The 20,818-nt window shown below is 51.5% G+C and overlaps 1 protein-coding gene across 4 annotated transcripts in view; it reads right to left on the reverse strand.

Annotated features, from left to right (window-relative positions):
- The window catches only part of UNC13B (unc-13 homolog B), a 3,024,149-nt gene that overhangs the window by 877,286 nt on the left and 2,126,045 nt on the right, over positions 1 to 20,818 (reverse strand). For all 4 annotated transcript variants that reach the window (XM_086960243.1, XM_086960242.1, XM_086960241.1 and 1 more), the window contains one exon: positions 1,937 to 2,005. In XM_086960243.1, coding sequence (XP_086816369.1) covers positions 1,937 to 2,005 — 69 coding nt within the window. The remainder of the gene's footprint in view (positions 1 to 1,936; positions 2,006 to 20,818) is intronic.

Below are 20,818 nucleotides of genomic sequence, written 5' to 3' on the forward strand. Positions count from 1 at the left end.
CACCGCTGGATAGGATTCATTCTAATTAGCTCATCAGCTGGGCATTTCGGGGCGCTTCTGTCCTTATTAACCTCTGTCATACCTGCCAACTCACACGGAGCTCCCATCTCACGGTCACCCGGTGACAGGGTAAACGGGCTGAGAACAAACTGTAAATAGTGTTTTTCAGGTAGTTTTCCTTAGCTTTGAACAGCCGACGTCCATTAAGGGGTAAGTAAGCACCCCAGTACATCGGCACCAGCCTCAGCCAGCTTTTTTTGTTATTAATTTGGGGGGGGGAGGGGGTAAGAGAGGTGGGAGAAGTGGGGGGAGGTTCAAAAGTGCCTCTTATGTACTTCTGGGCACGAGGCCCCGCCCCTCCTGTAAGATTTTTGTTCAGGTTAGCAGGTATGCTTTGGCTTTCTATATACGTTCACGCGCACTGAGACTAGGGCCAGGCGGCCAGGATTGATTCTAATAGCTCATCAGTTGGCCGCCTCGCGGCGCTACTGTCCTCATTACCTTCTCTAGCCCAGGTTACAATACGGTAATGTCCTTAACATCAACGTGTCCCTAGCACTGAGGCCAGGGACCGGTGGATAGGATTCAGGACCGGTTCTAGAGGGTGGCCCAATGCCAATCAGAACTGGAAAACAAGCGTTTTCACATGACTGTTTCTCCGTAGGCTCTCGCTTATCGCTTATCGTTTATTTTGATGATTGACTGTCATTGACACCACTGATATTGGATACTTTCAGGCCTGGGTAGAGGTGTGAAATGAGCAGAGTTTATTAGCTGCTGTGATGCTTACACAGATGTCCTGAAAACTGAATTAGGATTCCGGGCGTATTTCATCGTATTTTTAAATTGCAATGCTTTGCAAAGTAAAAAGCTACCCACGTTTTTTAAAAACATGAAAAGCTGTACAGTGGCCCTGTATGGCAGCAGAAAAATTCCTGCTGCTGCACATGACCAGAAGCATGCAGCAGTCTTAAAGATCTGCATCTTACAGATTTGACAAGCAGAGTCCCTTCCCTTCCTCAAAGCTGGAAGCACATCAAAGAAAGCAGCTCTCTGGGTGCTGATTATTGTGTTACAAAAAAATGCAGACAGGCGCCAAAGCCTAAAATATCAGATCGATTGAATACTTTGCTGCTTTTTGCCCAGTACCCACTCAACTTCATGGCCCTCCCAGAGAAAAAATTCTAGAGCCGGGCCTGATAGGATTGCTTCTATTTTTAGCCTTCTTTAGGTTTTAAATTAAAGCTATATAAATACTGCCAAAATAAACAAAACTATATAGAAAACCTGTGTGACAATGGAAAGAAACGCTAGGTGCCAACCTCCAGATGGGCCCCTGGAGCTGATGGGCAATGAAACAGGATTGGGCCTACAGTATTGGCATGAACAACCCCAACTTCTAAGGGGATTCCAAGTCAAACGAAGGCATCACCCTTGTGTCCAAAAGCTGTTGAGATAGTCACACACAGTGTCTGCCAATGAAACACAGCAAGGGGGGAAATTGAAAGCAACTGCGAAGACAAACCACACCCTATAGATACCCCATACTCGCATTATTTACAGGACATACTTTACTGGCATTTGAAAGAGGAAAACTCAATCAAACATGCAAATTAAAGGAATGACAAGAGAGCCGGAAAGGAACTAAATTAGAGCAAAACAAAATCACTGTTGGACGAAAAAAGCTAGCATACAATATCCAAAATGTCGAATGCTGAGTCGTATGCGCGAGTTGCAGCAGCCAATATTCTATACATTGTGACATTTGACCATGTATAGTGCCAGGCTAAAAGTGTCACTTCAATCCACTCTCTGATGGTTGGGAACAACCACATACACAAGATAACATTTTGGCTTTACACAGTGAGCACGAGGATAACATCAGTGATGGGCTGTTTACATGACGAAAGAGCACTATTAGTCATCTCTTACTTACCCTATACATTGAGAGATCTATGCGCAGCGAGTTGTGCAGCTGGTCCAGAAGTTTAACAAATTTCTCTTTCTGCAAAATGAAAAGGGAGAATGAGGCAAGAATGTCTTTAAAATGCGCTGTCAGCCCAGAAGAAAAAGACATGATTGAAGATGCAAAAGCGCCTGTTCTATAATGGGCACCGAGATGGAAGTTGAGCTGCTGCCAGCCTTCACCACATTATATTTCACAGCTCAGAAACATATACTAGGTTATGAACATCCAGAGGTACTTACGACTGCACTTAAACCTACGTCTGCCAGATCACCATACCAACACCACATGTGTGTACTTTTAGAAGGAGATGCAAATGGCCTAAAGTCAGTACAGCAGGGTAACCTCTCTGTCCTTGATCCTCCCCAAGTGCCAACCTAGCACCCTAGGTAAGGCCTATTCCAAGGGCAGCTCAGTATCAAGAGGTGCTGATGCAGAGCTGTGAAAGCTGCTGACTGTACCAAACACTGCAGGAGAAACAAACAATGGTCTATGGAAACTGGAAACATTCATATTATAATAATTTATCATTACAAAATACATACTGTATGGTTCTGGATAATTACTTTTGAAATATTGACCCAGGCTCACTGTTGATCTGTGGTGTAGGCACTGTCAACTTACTCTTCTGTTATGGATAGCCATCTTTTAAGAACCACAATTTACTAATATTTTACCAACCAATAGAGAAATATATATATATATATTGAGGTTAGCCAATAAGACAACATAGAGCAATATTCAAGGAGAGGTGAGACCCTTCACCTCCAAGTGAATACATGGATGACTTATCATTAATCTTTCTTAGGATTCTGATCTTCCTTCTCTCACAGTGCTTACCTATTGAGGGGCGCTTTCCACACGAGACACCTTCCTTCAAGTCCTCCTAGTATTTTTACCTTGCTTACTATTTAGACTCCCCTTCCATTTTATATTGCGTAGCGGAAACGCCTTTTCCTGTCATGCCAAGTTTTTAGGTCTCGCCTATGCAGCGCGCATGCGCTGCATAGGAGAGAGACCTCTTGAGATCAATGCAGCTTTGGGGGCAAAAATGTGCACAAGTTGCAATGCTTTCAATGCAACGCGTGCACATCTTGGCGATTTCCTTTCGGGAGCGCGTGGCGCCATATGGTTGCACGCTCCCGAAAGGAAATCGCCCTTGCCCCCTCCCCCTGCTGCCACTTTCTCTGCCGCGCAGCAGTATGCTAGTTTATCACTATCACGTAGACCTAAGAAGGTCCCCAAAAATTGCCTACTTCTGGTCATCAGCCGCCACACAAAGTGCAACTGAAGCCGAGAACAAAGCTGTAGAAAACATCTTCTCTGATTGGAATCTGGTCGATATTAGAGCGACTCTACGGAGTTAATGGGGAAAATGCAGAGTGATGATTAACCTACACTACAAAAAATGAAGACATTATAGTCTAATTAATGAAAAGTGTAACATGTTTATTTAGATGCGAAGGGTTTGTCATCCTTGCAGTGCATTATCGGCAGCCGGATATCTGTTCCGAGTTCGTCACGATGCAGGAAGTGCTTTGCTCAGTGTCGCTCCAGGATAAACAAAGCAGGCATGGTGACGTCACAGCATACACCCGTCAGGCGTCTCTAGTTGTCCCTGTATGGCTCGGACGCCGGCTGGAGTGGGTCAGCTAGTGAGGACGTGCGGTACTGCACCCTGGTATCCTGTGGGAGCCTTTGACCTCACTTCTCTTGTGCAAAGCATCACAGACTCTATAATGTTTTCTTAATGCAGCCAGACCACTGACCTCAAGATAAAAACCCAGGCAAAATATTGCACCACTCACAGGTACTTTAAAAACTGAGCATGTTGTGAAAGTCTCTACAAATATTTTAACATTGTATCTATCACCACACGAAAAACCACGGACATAAAAAAACAAGCATTGGAATAGCCAATAGGTCTTGTTTTCTTTTTGCTTTGAGGACACACTCGCCGTACCAAACTCAGCCGTGCACGTGGCTTTGCTGATCTGAAGCCGTTCTGTGCTATCTTTCCATGACCTTAATCTGCAGCACACGGTTCAGCCCCAGTGTTTGCACAGAGCTGTCTGGAATGGAACAATTCATCCTTTGTGGCGACGAAAAGCCGCTGCACACCAAGAAAGGAAGCGAGCAACCGGTCAAAGGCTGAGCTAATCATGTGTACAGTTGGTGGGGTCGGGCAGCACGTGAGGGGGTGGGGGGCTCTTCCATGCCCTGGAAATGGCCATGTGTCCCTCTGGCGGAACTGTGTGACCTTCAGCACAACAAGTGACGCTCGTTCTCGAGGAAAAATAGAACTTGATTTGGAGGACAGATGGGTGTAAAGGAACGGCGGTTCATCTGGCGGTTTTAATGTAAGGTATAAGTCAAAAGAAGTTTGCTACATACGGGAGTAGCCCAAAGTCCAGTAAAGCGGAATAACTGGGTAAAGGAGAAGTAGCCACACAGTGCAAAGTTACTCCTGCCTGCATCATCCCACATTTGCGCGTTCGACCCACTCGCCTCTGTAACCCTTCTTAACAAGCCTACCCGGCATCCCCAGTCTACCCGGCATCCCCAGTCTACCCGGCATCCCCAGTCTACCCGGCATCCTCCACACAGTAGATCTTTGTGCGTCAGCGTCGAGGTGGGACGTCCCCGACCCTCTCCCATTACAACCATTGCTCAGTCCCTCTTCTTCCCGTTCCTCGCTGAAAGAGCCTGATCTTCAGTCTTGGACAGGTGTCTGGGCTGACCCTAGCGATGCAGTTGTAGGACGCCTTAGAGACTGTGAAGCATCTTGAGTTTGAATGATGGAAACTCAGGTGCAAACGAGTGTGTACAGAGCCTGGCAGCTGCCATTTGCTGTGGTACTGCTCCGCATGTTAAAATGGTCTTTCCGGCAAGTCCCATTTAAAAAAAAAAATGTTATATATTATTAGGTCGAGGACCGAAGGCTGACTTGCCAGCCGGAAGTCGTAGAATTGTCTTTGAGTGTTTTTTGAGAAACAGGGCTAGAACCCGCCTCGCTCATCCATTGGCTGGCTTCCTAAACGGAGGCCAGCCATTGGAGGAGAGGGGCATCACTCGAAACAAGCTCCGTCTCTTTCGGATTCGGGTGCGTGTTGGTTCTGTTCTTTCCACTTTTAAGACACGCCCCTTTTGGGGACGGCCAAACACGCCCCGAACCCGAAATTTGCGGAGCTTTGCGGCCGCCATTTTGCCTGTAGAGGTCCTACACTGGGATGCATCAGCAGCGTGTTGTCCTGGGCGGCATGGATGTCTCCTCTCTCTGTGGCCTCTGGCAGTGGTGATGTCTCGGCAGTTTGTGGCCCTGCACAGCAGAGATGCCGCAGCCGTCTGTTAGTTTCTTGGCAGTAAGGATACCTTAGCGGTCTGGCCCTTGAGGAGGTGTGTTTCAGCAGTATGTAACCCTTCACAGCATGGAAGCTCCTGGAAGCTGTGACCCCCGGGAGGCCTCCGCAGTGTGTGCTCCTCGGGGGAAGCACTGGACATCCGACTCAGGCTCCTCAATGGACCCCGTGGCCCTGGGGTGCTGCGGTTTGTTTACAGTCTGTGCAGGCTTTGGGAAAATACGAGTTCGTCACTGGCCCTCGCCCGAGCCTCATTGGTGTGTTACTGGGCCAGCCTGATGCCTGCCCTTCACGGGTGCATGGGAGGTCATCCGGGTATCGCGAGCCCACCTCACGGCCTGGGTGTGTTAAGTGGGGTACCCGGCCTGTCCAAAAGGGTGGCCGAGAATGACCCCCGGAGAGGAGGTGGAGCACTGGCCAAGGAAGCAAGGAGGGCGAAGGCCCGCGAGTGCTGGGATTTAAATTCATGCACCACAAAGAATGTCTCTCACAACCCACCCGTGCCTAGTCATAGACTCCCTTTAAGGCGCGCCTTGTGCGAATGACTGTTCTAGCGCCTTACTCCATAGAACACGACGGATGGTGGCCGTCGCGGTGGGGGCTCGCCAAGGTCCCAGTAGAGGTCCGAGCCTGGAGCACGCTCCACTGTGGGTGACAGACCGCCGAGGGGTCCGCTTCTCTGCAGAGCACAGCCTGTGGTGGGTGGCAGAGCAGGTCCAGCTCCATCTGATCCCAGGGGTGAGCGCCGTGCTCCTGTCTTCGCAGCGGGAGGTGTCAGACCTCAGAGGTGGAGCAGAGCCTACAGTACGGAGCTCTGGGTGCAGGAGCGACGGTCTCTGCGGCTTGTCCTGGGCAGTCAGGGTGTGAGATTCGCTCTGAGGGGCTGTCTTCGCTCTGGGGGTTCGTCAGCAGTGCGCAGTCTTGAGAGTGGGTCTGGCTGCGGCCGTCCGTTTCCAGGTACTGGGATGCAGGGTGGCGTGCGCCGTGCTTCTCTGCTCCCTGCGGCGGCCTGCCCAGGCCCCGCGCCCAGCTCCGGGTGCGGCTGGTCCCAGGCTGAGGATGAGGGATGCGCTCTCTGCTCGCTGCAGTGCGCCGTGTCCTTCTGCAGAGATGTGAGCCATGTTACTGACTGGTTCTAGTCCTCTGGATTGTTACCTCTCTGGTGATCAAACAGTAAGTCACACTTCCCTTCGCAGGGGGCGGGAGTGTGATCACCTGGTTACCATGGGGCGGGTAAGTCCGCTCTCTGACCTTTCATGTATATATATATTTATATATATATACTCTAGCCTTCCAGTGGAAGGCTAGAGTAGCCGAAACGCGTAGGCCGTCCGTTTTTTGATGAGTTACATCCTGCACATGGTGTGTAAATAAAGAGTAAGTTTGAAAAACTTACTGCTGCTGTGCTGTGACTTCTGCCGATGAGTAGGGGGCAAGGAGAATCCAGAAAAAAAAAATATATATATATATATATTTATTTATTTTACTGCATGTCACATCTCTTATCGGCTAACCGGCAGCTCCGTCGCAACCTCGGCCGCTTGAATAATCTGAAACCAGTGTATTGTACAGAAATGCTTTAGAGGTTGAAAGTTGAGGTAGATTGTCGATCCTTCTTGCGCTGGTTAGAGCTGGGTGTTTGCAGCTCCTCCCACCCCCTCTCCTTCTGAACATAGATATGGCTGGCCTGCGGCAGCCACTGTTCTCAGGAACATCTCGCCCGGCTGCTTCTCTCTGTCCAGGAGGCTGGATTTTTGTGCACGTACTTTCTGCCAGCTCCCCTTGCTGTGCTTGCTTCCCTGCCCCCTCGCTGTGCTTGCTTCCCTGTCCCCTCGCTGTGCTTGCTTCCCTACCCATTCGCTGTGCTTGCTTCCCTGCCCCCCTGGCTATGCTTGCTTCCCTGCCCCCCGGCTGTGCTTGCTTCCCTGCCCCCCTGGCTGTGCTTGTTACCCTGCCTCCCTCGCTGTGCTTGCTTCCCTTCCCCCTCGCTGTGCTTGCTTCCCTGCCCCCTCGCTGTGCTTGCTTCCCTGGCTGTGCTTGCCTCCCTGCACCCCTGGCTGTGCTTGCTTCCCTGCCCCCCCTGGCTGCGCTTGCTTCCCTGCCCCCTCGCTGTGCTTGCTTCCCTGTCCCCTCGCTGTGCTTGCTTCCCTGCCCCCTCGCTGTGCTTGCTTCCCTGCCCCCTCGCTGTGCTTGCTTCCCTGCCCCCTCGCTGTGCTTGCTTCTCTGCCCCCCTGGCTATGCTTGCTTCCCTGCCCCCCGGCTGCGCTTGCTTCCCTGCCCCCCTGGCTGTGCTTGCTTCCCTGCCTCCCTGGCTATGCTTACTTCCCTTCCCCCTCGCTGTGCTTGCTTCCCTGCCCCCTGGCTGTGCTTGCTTCCCTGGCTGTGCTTGCTTCCCTGCCCCCTGGCTGTGCTTGCTTCCCTGCCCCCCTGGCTGTGCTTGCTCCCCTCGCTGTGCTTGCTTCCCTGCCCCCTCGCTGTGCTTGCTTCCCTGCCCACCCTGGCTGTGCTTGCTCCCCTGGCTGTGCTTGCTTCCCTGCCCCCTGGCTGTGCTTGCTCCCATGCCCCCTGGCTGTGCTTGCTCCCCTGCTCCCTGGCTGTGCGTGCTCCCCTGCCCCCTGCCCCCTCGCTGTGCTTGCTTCCCTGCACCCTCGATGTGCTTGCTTGCCTGCACCCTCGCTGTGCTTGCTCCCCGGCCCCCTGCGTGTGCTTGGTCCCCAGCCCCCTGGCTGTGCTTGCTCCCCTGCCCCCTCACTGTGCTTCCTCTTCTGTGTGTGTATGTGGCTCTGTGTGTGTATGTGGCTCTGGGTGTGTATGTGGGTCTGGGTGTGTATGTGGCTCTGGGTGTGTGTGGGGCTCTGAGTGTGTGTGGGGCTCTGGGTGTGTGTGTGGGGCTCTGGGTGTGTTTGTGGGGCTCTGGGTGTGGGGGTGTGGGGCTCTGGGTGTGGGGGTGTGGGGCTCTGGGGGTGTGTGGGGCTCTGGGTGTGTGTGTGGGGCTCTGTGTGTGTGGGGCTCTGTGTGTGTGGGGCTGTGTGTGTGTGTGTGTGTGTGTGTGTGGCTCTGTGGCTCTGTGTGTGTGTGTGGCTCTGTGTGGATAGCTTTTTTGTAGGTGGCTCTATATGTGGGTGGCTCTGTCTGTGTGAGGGTAGCTCTGTGTAGGGGGCTCTATGTGAAAGACTCTGTGTGAGTGGCTCTGTATGTGTGTGTGGGTGGCTTTGTGTGTGTGGCTCTGTCTGGGTGTAAATGCAATAGGTCATGCATTTGCGAGCGATTAAGCTATTGGTATTGTAAATGACAATGCCATTTATTTATGATTTAAAAAAAAAAAATGTCATGAGCAATGCCAAAACGCTCTACCTTTAATGATGCAGAGACCACTGCATTGTAAATGCTTATTTTTTAATGTGCTGAACCAACAGATGTCCGTCAGTTGTGATTGCTAATTAAAAAAAAAATAACCTGCACCCACATCCCGTGATCACGCATCCTTATGCCTACGAAACTATGCATACCCCCGCCTCTGCACCTTGCGTGTTAAACAAGGGTGACCAGAATTGTAAAGCCAAAAACCGGGACATTTCACTGAGAATAGAAGAACGACTATAGTTGTACTTCACGCCAGCGCACATAATGAGAGCGCTCCTCAGCAGCAAACTACAGAACAGTTAGTTAGAACATGCCTAAAATGCCATTTTTATACCCAGAAGCTTGCCTGGTAATTAAATTACTGTCTTGAAACAACTGCTAACTATTCCTACTTGTAAAACATAAAAATGCACCTCCCGCCGTTTTCAGCCGACCCTCTCTAAAAACATGAGCTAAATTTCCAGAAATCTCCCGGAACAGCTGGTGAAAACCCGGGACCGTCCGGGGAAAACCGGGACGCCTGGTCACCCTATCTTACACACACAGACCGCATTGGCAATTTTAGATATTGCCGATGCTGCACTCCATTGACTAAAAGCAAAGGCAAAAAGAATAGTTCAACAAAAAGGTGCTTCCCATTGGCTTTGACACTGCAGTCGACTTTTATTCTTTTAATTATTTTGCAAATGTTTTTTGTTTGTGCATTTTTATAAATTGTAGATTGAGGAATGGGTGAATGCAAGAATCGATACATAGATTCAGGAGTGCAAACATGAGTGACCGTGTAAAAATGGGTTGAGTAGCTAAACCCACTAGCGACTGAAGAGGAGTGGTTACTTTTGCCTAATGGCTTCATTTGGGATCTGTTGCTGTCGTGCTTACATTGCCATGTGCCCGCTTGTTGAATTGAGGCTGCTACATTACCCATCTGCACTTTCAGAGCACAGCAGTGACACTTGACTCCCAAGTCTTTCGGTAGGTGGAACCTGCTCTGGTGCTACCTTTTTGAAATAAAATTGTTTGCACACCTAACCCACCTATTGCAGTGATGCAACGCCAGTAGAGACCCTTCTTCGCAATAAAACACACAAATAGCAGATTTGCACGGACGCCCTCCGTTTGGCCGTCAGACATGCGTGCAAGCTGCCGACAGATGCTCTTCCTGCGACTGAAGGGTCTGTGTGCCGGCTGCATCGGACTCCCATCTCTTCACCTTCCGCAGGGCAGACATTGCTTTGGTCATCTTTCCCTGGAGAGGATGCAAGTGGTATCCTTGTGGAAAGTCCCACGCACATCCCTTTGATGTGTTGAACCTGTGTATGTGACTTGTTACCCATCGTCTTTCACCTTGTCGGCCGACTTTAAGTTCAATCAATCAATCAATCAAAGACATTTATAGAGCGCACTACCTACCCGTAGGGTCTCGAGGCGCTTGGGGGGGGGGTGGGGGGGGGGGGGCGCTACTGCTCGAACAGCCAGGTCTTGAGCTTCTTCCTGAAGGAGAGGTGGTCTTGGGTCAGGCGCAGGTCGGCCGGGAGGGAGTTCCAGGTCTTGGCGGCCAGGTAGGAGAAGGACCTTCCTCCTGTGGTGGCTCTGCGGATGCGTGGGACGGCGGCGAGGGCGTGGCTGGCAGATCGGAGGTGGCGTTTGGGAGCGTAGAAGTTGATGCGGTTGTTGAGGTAGCTCGGGCCTTGATCGTGGAGAGCTTTGTGTGCATGGGTAAGGAGGCGGAAGGTGATTCTCTTGTTGACCGGGAGCCAGTGTAGGTCTCTTAGGTGTCCGGAGATGTGGCTGTGTCGTGGGATGTCGAGGATGAGTCTGGCTGAGGCGTTCTGGATGCGCTGGAGTCTCTTCTGGTTCTTGGCGGTGGTTCCGGCGTAGAGTGCGTTGCCGTAGTCCAGTCGGCTGGTGACGAGGGCCTGGGTGACGGTCTTCCTGGTCTCTGTGGGGATCCACCAGAAGATCTTCCGCAGCATGCGCAGGATGTTGAAGCACGACGAGGAGACGGCGTTGACTTGCCTGGTCATGGAGAGGGAGGAGTCCAGGATGAAACTCAGGTTGCGTGCGTGGTCCGTCGGTTTGGGTGCGGTGCCCAGGGCGGGGGGCCACCAGGAGTCGTCCCAGGCGGAGGGCGAGGAGCCCAGGATGAGGACCTCCGTCTTATCTGAGTTCAGTTTCAGGCGGCTTGTCGTCATCCACTCGGCTACCTCTTTCATCCCTTCGTGCAGGTTGGCTCTGGCGGCGGCGGGGTCGTTGGTCAGGGAGAGGATCAGCTGGGTGTCGTCGGCGTAGGAGATTATTTTGAGGTTGTGTTGGCGTGCGATGGCCGCGAGGGGGCTCATGTAGACGTTGAAGAGAGTAGGGCTCAGCGAGGATCCTTGAGGGACGCCGCAGATGACTTCGGTGGCCTCTGACTTGTACAGTGGTAGGCGGACTCTTTGTGTTCTTCCGTCGAGGAAGGAGACGATCCATTCCAGTGCCTTCTCCTGGATTCCGACGTTGCTGAGGCGCTGCACTAGGGTGCGGTGGCAGACCGTGTCGAAAGCCGCGGAGAGGTCTAGGAGGATGAGGGCCACTGTTTCTCCGTTGTCCATCAGGGCTCGGATGTCGTCAGTGGCGGCGATGAGGGCGGTCTCGGTGCTGTGGTTGGCACGGAATCCGGACTGCGATGGGTCGAGGGATCCATTCGTCTCGAGGAAGGCGGCCAGCTGTTTGTTGACGGTCTTTTCGATGACTTTGGCTGGAAACGGGAGAAGAGAGATGGGGCGGTAATTCTTGAGTTCGGTGGGGTCTGCTGTAGGTTTCTTGAGTAGAGCGCGGAGTTCGGCGTGCTTCCAGCTCTCGGGGAAGGTGGCGGTGTCGAATGAGGTGTTGATGATGTCCCGCAGGTGGGGTGCGATGACAGCGTCGGCTTTGTTGAAGACGTGGTGAGGGCAGGGGTCGGTCGGAGATCCGGAGTGGACGGAGTTCATCATGTGGACGGTGTCTTCGGTGTTGACCAGGGTCCAGGCGCGGAGGGTGGTGGTGGGTGGCGTTGCTGCGGTCGTGGTGTGCGTCGGTTGGGTGCTGAAGCTGTTGTGTATGTCCACGATCTTGTTGTGGAAGTAGGAGGCGAGGGAGTTGCAGAGGTCTTGCAATGGGGTGATGTCGTTGTTTCCGGCGCTGGGGTTGGAGAGCTCTTTCACGATGTTGAAGAGTTCCTTCCAGTTGTGTGCGTTGTCGTCCAGTCGGTTCTTGAAAGTTAACACTGTTTCGGTATATTTTTTATCCAGGCCGTGCTGGACGGGCCTCTCGCAGTCAGATCAGGCCATAATCTGACTGGCCTGATGCCAGCCTCCTCACGGAATGTGTCGTGTTTTTTGCGACCGCGTCGAGGTTTTCTTTGTAAGGCTGTGTTTAAGTTACAGCATCCCTGCGACAGCGACGAGGATGCGTGGGTGGGGGGGGGGGGGGGGGGGGGTGGGGGGCGGGTGGAGGAGGAAGGTTGGAGGTGCATTCGATAGGGGACTCTAACAAGCATTCGCATAGCCAAGAGGTGTCGCTTTTGGGACCTTATAAGTGTTGAGCCATGCAACAGTTGTTGTTGCACTAAGGATATTGTGCTGCATAACTAAATAACGAGACCTATTGGCTATGCCAATGCTTGTTTTTTATTTACACTACAGAGCGAAAAGGAAGGAACTTTAAGGACTGTGGCACGGAAGGTAAGGCATAATGAAGACCACGGTAAGTAATCCATGCATTACCCCCATTCCACTACTTTCTCATCACAGTCCTAGCTACTGAGGATACACCAAACAACTCATTTGATGTAAGGAAGAGAAAAACAAACTAGTTTGCATGCTCAGAAGAAACAGCAAAAACAAATTGTTATTTCATGTATGAACTTAATTATCTGAAAGAGAACACAATCATTTTTTGCAAAGTCGGCTATATCAACAACATCCCGCCTGGAGTGCTTTACACATGTATTTGGTGAAGTCGAAGCAGCAAATCTACAAATTTCAGCTAGAGACTACTTTGAATTCTGTCCACGTGACAGCTATCCCTTTGGCAGAATGGTCTTGAATCTTGGACGGTGTAGTTATTCCTGCTAAATCGAATGTATAAATTATACCAAACATCACCCATCTACTTTTCTGTTGTTGACTTTCACACTTAAGCATGTGTAATTACAGTTAGGATCGTGTTTCCAAAGGAAGGAAAATGCTACTTACCAGTATGCATCTGTTCTTGGCATGTAGAGCTGCATAGTTACACACTGTGAATAGATCGCCACCTAGTGTTGGGCCCAGATGTTTGCAGTTTGTTTTTGTCCTGAAAAGTTCTTTGGAAGTCACCAGATAGGTGACTCCTCCTTTGGACCACATTGCGCATGGGCATCGGCTCCATCCTCAGATTGTTTTTCGCCATTAGGGAAATTATGGAGCTTTGCAAGAAAAGGAAGGATGTCCATGTAAGCTGTATCTAATTAAGATAATACTGGAACAGACAAGGGAGGCGGGTGGGTGTGTGAAACTCTGCAGCTCTACTTGCCAAGAACAGATGCATACTGGTAAGTAGCATTTTCCGTTCGAGGCATATGAGCTGCAGATTACACACTAGATTGTATAGCAGTACCCACTCTTAGCGGCAACCACCCCTATTTGTTGCAGTAGTTTGAAATAATGTTTTGAGAACAGCCTGGCCCACATTAGCTTGTTGTTTGGTTTGCACATCTATACAATAGTGTTTTGTGAATGTGTGCGGTGTAGACCATGAAGCCGCTCTGCAGATGTCTTCTAGGGGAATGTTCCCAAAAAAGGCCATTGAAGCCCCTATTTTCCTTGTAGAGTGGGCTTTAGGGGGAACAGATAACGTACGTTTAGCTTTGTGGTAACAAATCTGTATACATTTGACAATCCATCTAGCTATCCCAGATTTTGAAATGGGATTACCCTTATGTGGTGGTGAGAAAGACACAAAAAGTTGTTTTGTCTTACGAAAGGGTTGTGTTCTCTCGATGTAGTATAGCAATGCCCTTTTGACATCTAGGGTATGAAGAGCTCTTTCTGCTAATGTCTGTGGCTGGGAGAAGAAAAAATGGGCAGTTCCACAGATTGATTGAGGGGAAAGGGAGAAATGACTTTGCAGGAATTTTGGATTAGTACGGAGAACAACTTTATTGTTATGCATTTGCAAGAAGGGTTCTTGAATAGTTAGTGCTTATAGTTCACTAACTCTCCGCAGAGAAGTAATAGCTACTAGGAACGCAACCTTCCATGTTAAGAATTGTAACTCACATTTATGTAAGGGTTCGAAGGGAGGTCCCATTAGCCGTGTGAGAACAATGTTTAAATTCCACACAGGTGAAGGTGGTACTATGGGAGGAATTATTCTCTTAAGGCCTTCCATAAAGGCTTTAATAGCAGGCACTCTGAACAGAGATAGAGGCGGTCTGTTTTGCAGATATGCTGCTATTGCAGCAAGGTGCAGTCTAATAGAAGTGTAGGCAAAGTTACATCTTTGGAAGTACAGTAAGTATCCTATGATGTGTTGAATATACACGTCTAGGGGATTAATATTGTTGTTGTGACAATATATTACAAAGCGTTTCCACTTAGCTGCATACCATGCTCTAGTGGTTGGACGTCTAGCTTCTTTTATGACATTCATGCAGTTTGGAGGATGGTTAAGATATCCAAATTCTAGGATTTCAGGAGCCAGATCGCAAGGTTGAGCTGAGCTGGGTCTGGGTGCCTGATCTCTCCACGGTTCTGTGTTAAAAGGTGTGGAGACAGGTATAATTTTTGGTGCGGTACTACAGACAGTTGTAGCAGTGTGGTGTACCACGGCTGTCTGATCCACGTTGGAGCAACTAGGATGAGGGTCAGAGAATGCTGCTGTAGTTTGCTTACTACTAGTGTCATGAGTGGTAGAGGTGGAAAAGCGTACACAAATTTGTTTGACCAGTTCATCCATATCGCATTGCCTTTGGACAGTGGGGGTGAAATCTGGCGGCGAAGCTTGGGCAAACGGCGTTTTCATGGGTGGCAAAGAGGTCGATCTGAGGTTGTCCCCACATTTGAAAGAATGGTTGAAGAACTTGTGTATGAAATTCCCACTCGTGGGTCTGTTGTGTGTAACGACAACAGATCTGTTATGGTATTTTGTACTCCTGGAACATGCTGGGCTAGAAGGAATATGTTTTGAGGTATAGCCCATCGCCATATGTCCTGTGCTAGTTAAAAGAGTTGCAGGGAGTGTGTTCCGCCCTGTTTCTGTACGTAATACATGGCTGTCATGTTGTCCGTGTGGACTAACACAGCTTTGTTTGATACTTGCTTTTGGAAAGCTTTCAGTGCTAGGAATATAGCTAATAACTCCAGGTGGTTGATATGGATTAACTTTTGTTGTGGTGTCCACCTGCCTTGCATGGTGTGTTGCAGTAGGTGGGCTCCCCAGCTGCAGAGAGATGCGCCCGCTGTCAAGGCTATTTGAGGAACTGGCTCTAGGAACGGTCGCCCTTTGGAAAGGTTTTTGGTGTTCCACCACTGCAGAGAGCGATGAGTCTGACTGCCTACCAACACTAGGTCTGTTAATTGACCTTGAGCCTAGTTCCATTTGCGTGATAGGCACTCTTGTAGAGGACGCATTTGAAGTCTTGCATGGGGCACTATGAAAATGCAAGAGGCCATCATCCCTAAGAGCTGCATGAACACTCTGGTATGTTTGGGAGGGTGGATGTTCGTTCTAGACAGTAACCTGACAGAATAATTTGTCTTACCCACCTGTCTGATGTGATGTTGGTCCAGGAAGGAAGGAATTGTTGCAGTCTTCCCCCCACAGGAGTAGAATGTTGAGGGAAAGGGGAGGAAAGTCATTGGGTATGGGTGAAGGCAGAGCGGGAGTTGTTGGTATTGCCTCTGCCTTTGTTGTTGTTACCCCTGTAACCCCCTATTTGGTAGCCCCTAGTGAATGTGGATTAGCTTGGGGTCTTGTAGGAAGTGGAGGGGCTTTCGGAGGAGTAGCCTCATGAGTTGCCTCTATATGATGAGCGACAAAAAGAACGTCTGGGAGCTTGCAGCTGCAAGGCTCCCATAGATTTTGCTGTGTCGGTGTCTTTTTTCTTTTTCTCTAAAGACACATCGACATTAGGGCCAAATAAATGTGTCTCATCAAATGGCTGATTGAGGATGGAATTTTGTACTTCAGGTTTAAAACCTGATATATGTAGCCAGGCATGTCTACGCAAAAGGGTACTGGTATTGATTGCCCTTGAGGCAGTATCTGCAGCATCTAGGGCACAACAAATGGAAGTATTAGTAATATTTTTACCTTCTTGTATGAGTTCATTGGCCCTATTTTTATACTTGTCTGGTAGATGCTGCATTATGGACTCCAGTACATCATAATGTGCCCTGTCATATCTTGCCAACGCTTGGGTATTGGCAATGCGCCAAATGTTAGCTGCCTGTGACGCTGTTCGTTTACCGGAGGCGTCAAGGAGCTTAGATTCCTTATCTGGTGGTGAGGCCTCACCTGATGTTTGTGAATTAACACGTTTACGTGCATTAGACACTACTAAAGAGTCTAGTGGTGCTGGACCTCTAATGTAAACTGGATCTGTAGGGGCAGCCTTGCATTTTTTTCTCTATGCGAGGGTTGAGGACCCGAGCCCTAACAGGATCTTTAAATACCTCTGTTGCGTGCTTAATGACCCCTTTAAGCATTGGCAAAATGGCAGTGGACCTTTGTGTATTATCAAAAGTGTCTAATAGGAAATCTTCCTCCACAGTATCGGTGTGCAAGTCAACCCCATGGTACTGGGCAGCTCTCTGGACTAGTAGGTTAAAACCTATAGTGTCCTCTGGTGGGGTAGGCATGGAAGGATATACATTGTCTTGTGGGATGTAAGGCACATCAGGGGTGTTATAATCATCCCATGGATTAGGTGACTGAGGGGGACTATTGATTCCTGCTGGGTCATGTTCACCCCCATCTGTGTCATCAGAGTCTGTATCTACATCATCATCTGGATTAGTGGATGGTGTAGGCGAATGATGTGGTGGAGGTGTAGGAGGAGGAATAGTATGGGGAGGTGGTGGAGAAGGGACCCTTAATGGAGAGGTTGCAATGTCTCTCTTCTTTGGAGGAGGAGGAGGAGGAGGAGGTGCAGGCACCTCTAGTGGTCTCTTCTTGGAGCTAAGAGCTAGTTGGCCAGTCTTAGGATCCTTTACAAGATTTTTTTGAGTAGTATCTGGTGTAAAAAGTTCTTCTTGCCAGGTAGGTCGCTCCCCCCCGCTGCAGCTGCACCAGCCCTTGTGCCTCGCACCCTTGTCTCCTGCTGCACCAGCCCTTGTGCCTCGTACCCTTGCTCCTGCTGCCCATTCCTGGGTGTCGTATTTTCCCTCGCCCCCATGCACACTGTCAGCTTTCCCACCGCTGCTGCCCCTGCCCCTCTGTGCCCATTCGCTAACCCCTGCCTCCGACTCCCAGCTGCTCCTCCCTTCCAAGTCCCCTTAAAACAGGCAACAGCACGCGGTGAAGAGAGCGACCATTGACCTTGCCAGGTAGGTAACCCTCCCCGCTGCAGCTGCACCAGCCCTTGTGCCTCGCACCCTTGCCCCTGCTGCCCTTTCCTGGGTGCCGTTTTTTCCCTCACTCCCCACGTGCCCACTGCCAGCTTTCCCGCCGCTGCTGCCCCTGCGGCCCTGCCCTCCGCGCCCATTCGCTAACCCCTGCCTCCCGCCTCCCGCCTCCCGCCTCCCCCCTCCCAGCTGCTCCTCCCTCCCAGCTCCCCTTAAAACTGGCGACAGCGTGCGGTGAGGAGAGCGACCCTTGACCTTGCCAGGTAGGTCGCCCCCACCAGCTGCACCAGCCCTTGTGCCTTGCACCCTTATCTCCTGCTGCACCAGCCCTTGTGCCTCGCACCCTTGCTCCTGCTGCCCATTCCTGGGCGCCGGTTTTTCCCTTGCCCCCCCGTACCAACTGCCAGCTTTCCCGCCGCTGCTGCCCCTGCGGCCCCACCCCCGTGCCCATTCGCTAACCCCTGCCTCCCAGCTGCTCCTCCCTCCCAGATCCCCTTAAAACTGGCGACAGCGTGCGGTGAGAAGAGCGACCCTTGACCTTGACAGGCAGGTCACTCCCCCCCCACTGCAGCTGCACCAGCCCTTGTGCCTCGCACCCATGCTCCTGCTGCCCATACCTAGTGCCGTTTTTTCCCTCGCCCCCCGTGCCCCCTGCCAGCTTTCCCGCCAGTGCTGCCCCTGCGGCCCCGCCACCACGCCCATTTGCTAACCCCTGAATCCCGCCTCCCAGCTGCTCCTGCCTCCCAGCTCCCCTTATTTTGGCGGCAGCTTTGCTGCCGCACCGCTGGCGCGCCGAAGGCAAGCCTGTCTGCGTCCATCCGCGCCTGGACCACGCCCAGAGCCAGAACCCCTGGACCCCGCGAATGCCACAACACCAGACTCCACTTCGACGCCAGCAGCCTCCACGCACTCAACGCCGGCCAAAACCACACCTGCTTCCAGGCCGCCCCGAAACTGACCCTTCTCCTGCCGCACCTGCAGCTTCACCTGCGACAGAACCACCAAACCTCCAACCACCTCAGCTGCACACTCCTCAACACCCACTCCGCACGTAAACATTGCCGTCGAGCTCTGGGATCTGCTCGACACCTCCGCCCCAGATGTGGCCTTCCTGACCGAGAACTGGTGGAACGACTCCTCGGCGCCCGATATCGCCATAGCCATCCCAGACGGCTACGTCTTCTCCACAGGCACCCACGTCGCCTTCAACCACACCACAGAACTACACTGGACCGACCACAGCTGCATCCATTTCACCTTCAAGAAACCAACCACACACCACCGCACCAAACAGCGTCCTCTGGTGGGGAAGGCCTGGAAGGATATACATTGTCTTGTGGGACGTAAAGCACATCAGGGGTGTTCTAATCCTCCCATGGATTAGGTGACAGAGGGTGTCGGTATGGGATCAGCAGCGGGAATAGGCTGACTCGAGCCCAAGCTGCCTGAAGGCTTATTAGGCTTCTTTGCCAGGCCCGAAGGCGGGGCAAAGAAGCCTCTCGGTGTGGACCCGGGCCCGAAGGGGAGGGTGTGACCGAAGCCTTTTTTAAGGGTGTCGAGGAAGGGTTGGGGTTGACGGTCTTACTTACGACCCATTGAGCTGGAGTGATGTCCTTGACGTCTGAGTCTTCGGCATCAGAGGAGCTGGCACTTTCTTCGGCCCGCTGATGTTCTGGCACGTCGACGCCCTCTTCAAAGATGTCGTCGGTGATCAAAGCGAACGAGCGAGCCATAGTTCTTTGAGCTCGTTGGTCCCGAATCGTCTTTTTGGAGCGGAAAGAGGCACAAGTGGAACAGTCTTTGGCCTCGTGCTCCGGTGAAAGGCAAAGGTTGCACACCTCATGAAGATGTGTGTGGGGAAACTTCGACCAACATCAAGGACACTTCTTGAATGGTATCCTTTCCATGAGCCAGAGAGTAAGGCCCAGGTAGGCCCGTAGGCCTTCGCCGACGACCGGAATCGAAGACTTCAAAGTGGTGAAGAATCGGGTCGATGGGGAGCACGATTGAAACAATACCGTCGAATTGGGTGGGATTGCGCGCCGAAGGAAATTCGGTTCCAAACCGGAGCACAGGAAACACATCCGAGCCCGATGACGGAAAAAAAACAATCTGAGGATGGAGCCGATGCCCATGCGCAATGTGGTCCAAAGGAGGAGTCACCTATCTTGTGACTTCCAAAGAACTTTTCAGGACAAAAACAAACTGCAAACATCCGGGACCAACACTAGGTGGCGATCTATGCACGGTGTGTAATCTGTAGCTCATATGCCTCGAAAATTAATTTTTTGTTTTGCTAACAACTTTGGTGCAGTATGAAGAATCTTCATAAAACGTTCCCAAAAAAGGTTCAACCACCTCAGCTCCTTTCCTGTTAGTTTTGCAGTGATCCATCAAACAGGGACCGATCTAAATGGGGCAGGGATAGTGCCCACATTTTCCCATGCAATTTCCCAGATTTGGCATAACTTTGTGTGAGAGGCTGGCTTGGTATTTGGTGCTCACTTATTTAAGTGTAGAATCCTGCACGAATCCTGGCAACCTCATAGTGATCTTAATGGTCTTAGACAACCTTAGAAGCTCTCTATCAATCAATCAATCATAATACTTGTATAGCGCGCTACTCACCCGGAAGGGTCTCAAGGCGCTTGGGGGAAGGGGTTCGCTACTGCTCGAACATCCATGTCTTGAGTTGTCTCCTGAAGGCGAGGTGGTCCTGGGTCAGCCGAAGGTGGATGGGGAGGGAGTTCCATGTCTTGGCCGCCAGGTAGGAGAAGGATCTGCCTCCGGCGGTGGTTCTTCGGATGCGTGGAACGGCGGCGAGGGCAAGGCTGGCAGATCGCAGCTGGCGTGTGGGCGTGTGGAAGGTCAGGCGGTCGTTGAGGTACTTGGGGCCCAGGTTGTGGAGATACTTGTGTGCGTGGGTGAGGAGCCTGAACGTGATCCTCTTGTTGATGGGGAGCCAGTGCAGGTCTCTCAGGTGGCCGGAGATGTGGCTGCGTCGGGGGATGTCCAGGATGAGTCGGGCGGAGGCGTTCTGGGTGCGTTGGAGTCTTTTCTGTAGCTTGGCTGTGGTTCCGGCGTAGAGGGTGTTTCCGTAGTCCAGTCGGTTGGTGACGAGGGCCTGGGTGACCGTCTTCCTGGTTTCGGTCGGGATCCATCGGAAAACCTTGCAGAGCATGCGGAGGGTGTGAAAGCATGAAGAGGAGACGGCGTTAACTTGTCTGGTCATCGAGAGGGAGGAGTCCAGGATGAAGCTCAGGTTGCGTGCGTGGTCTGTTGGCTTGGGAGTGGTGCCCAGGGTAGGGGGCCACCAGGAGTCGTCCCAGGCGGAGGGTGATGGTCCCAGGATGAGGGCTTCCGTCTTGTCTGAGTTCAGTTTCAGGCGGCTGTTCTTCATCCACTCTGCGACGTCTTTCATCCCTTCGTGGAGGCTGGTTCTGGCGGTGTCGGGGTCTCTGGTGAGGGAGAGGATCAGCTGGGTGTCTAAGAGGTGGCTGTGGAGAGCAGCCTTCAGGCTTAGTCCAGAGGGAGTGTAAAGCAGCTTGTTTTAACAGTCC

The sequence above is a fragment of the Lissotriton vulgaris genome, chromosome 3_1, assembly GCF_964263255.1.
Source record: "Lissotriton vulgaris chromosome 3_1, aLisVul1.2, whole genome shotgun sequence".
NCBI classification, from domain to species: Eukaryota; Metazoa; Chordata; class Amphibia; order Caudata; family Salamandridae; genus Lissotriton; species Lissotriton vulgaris.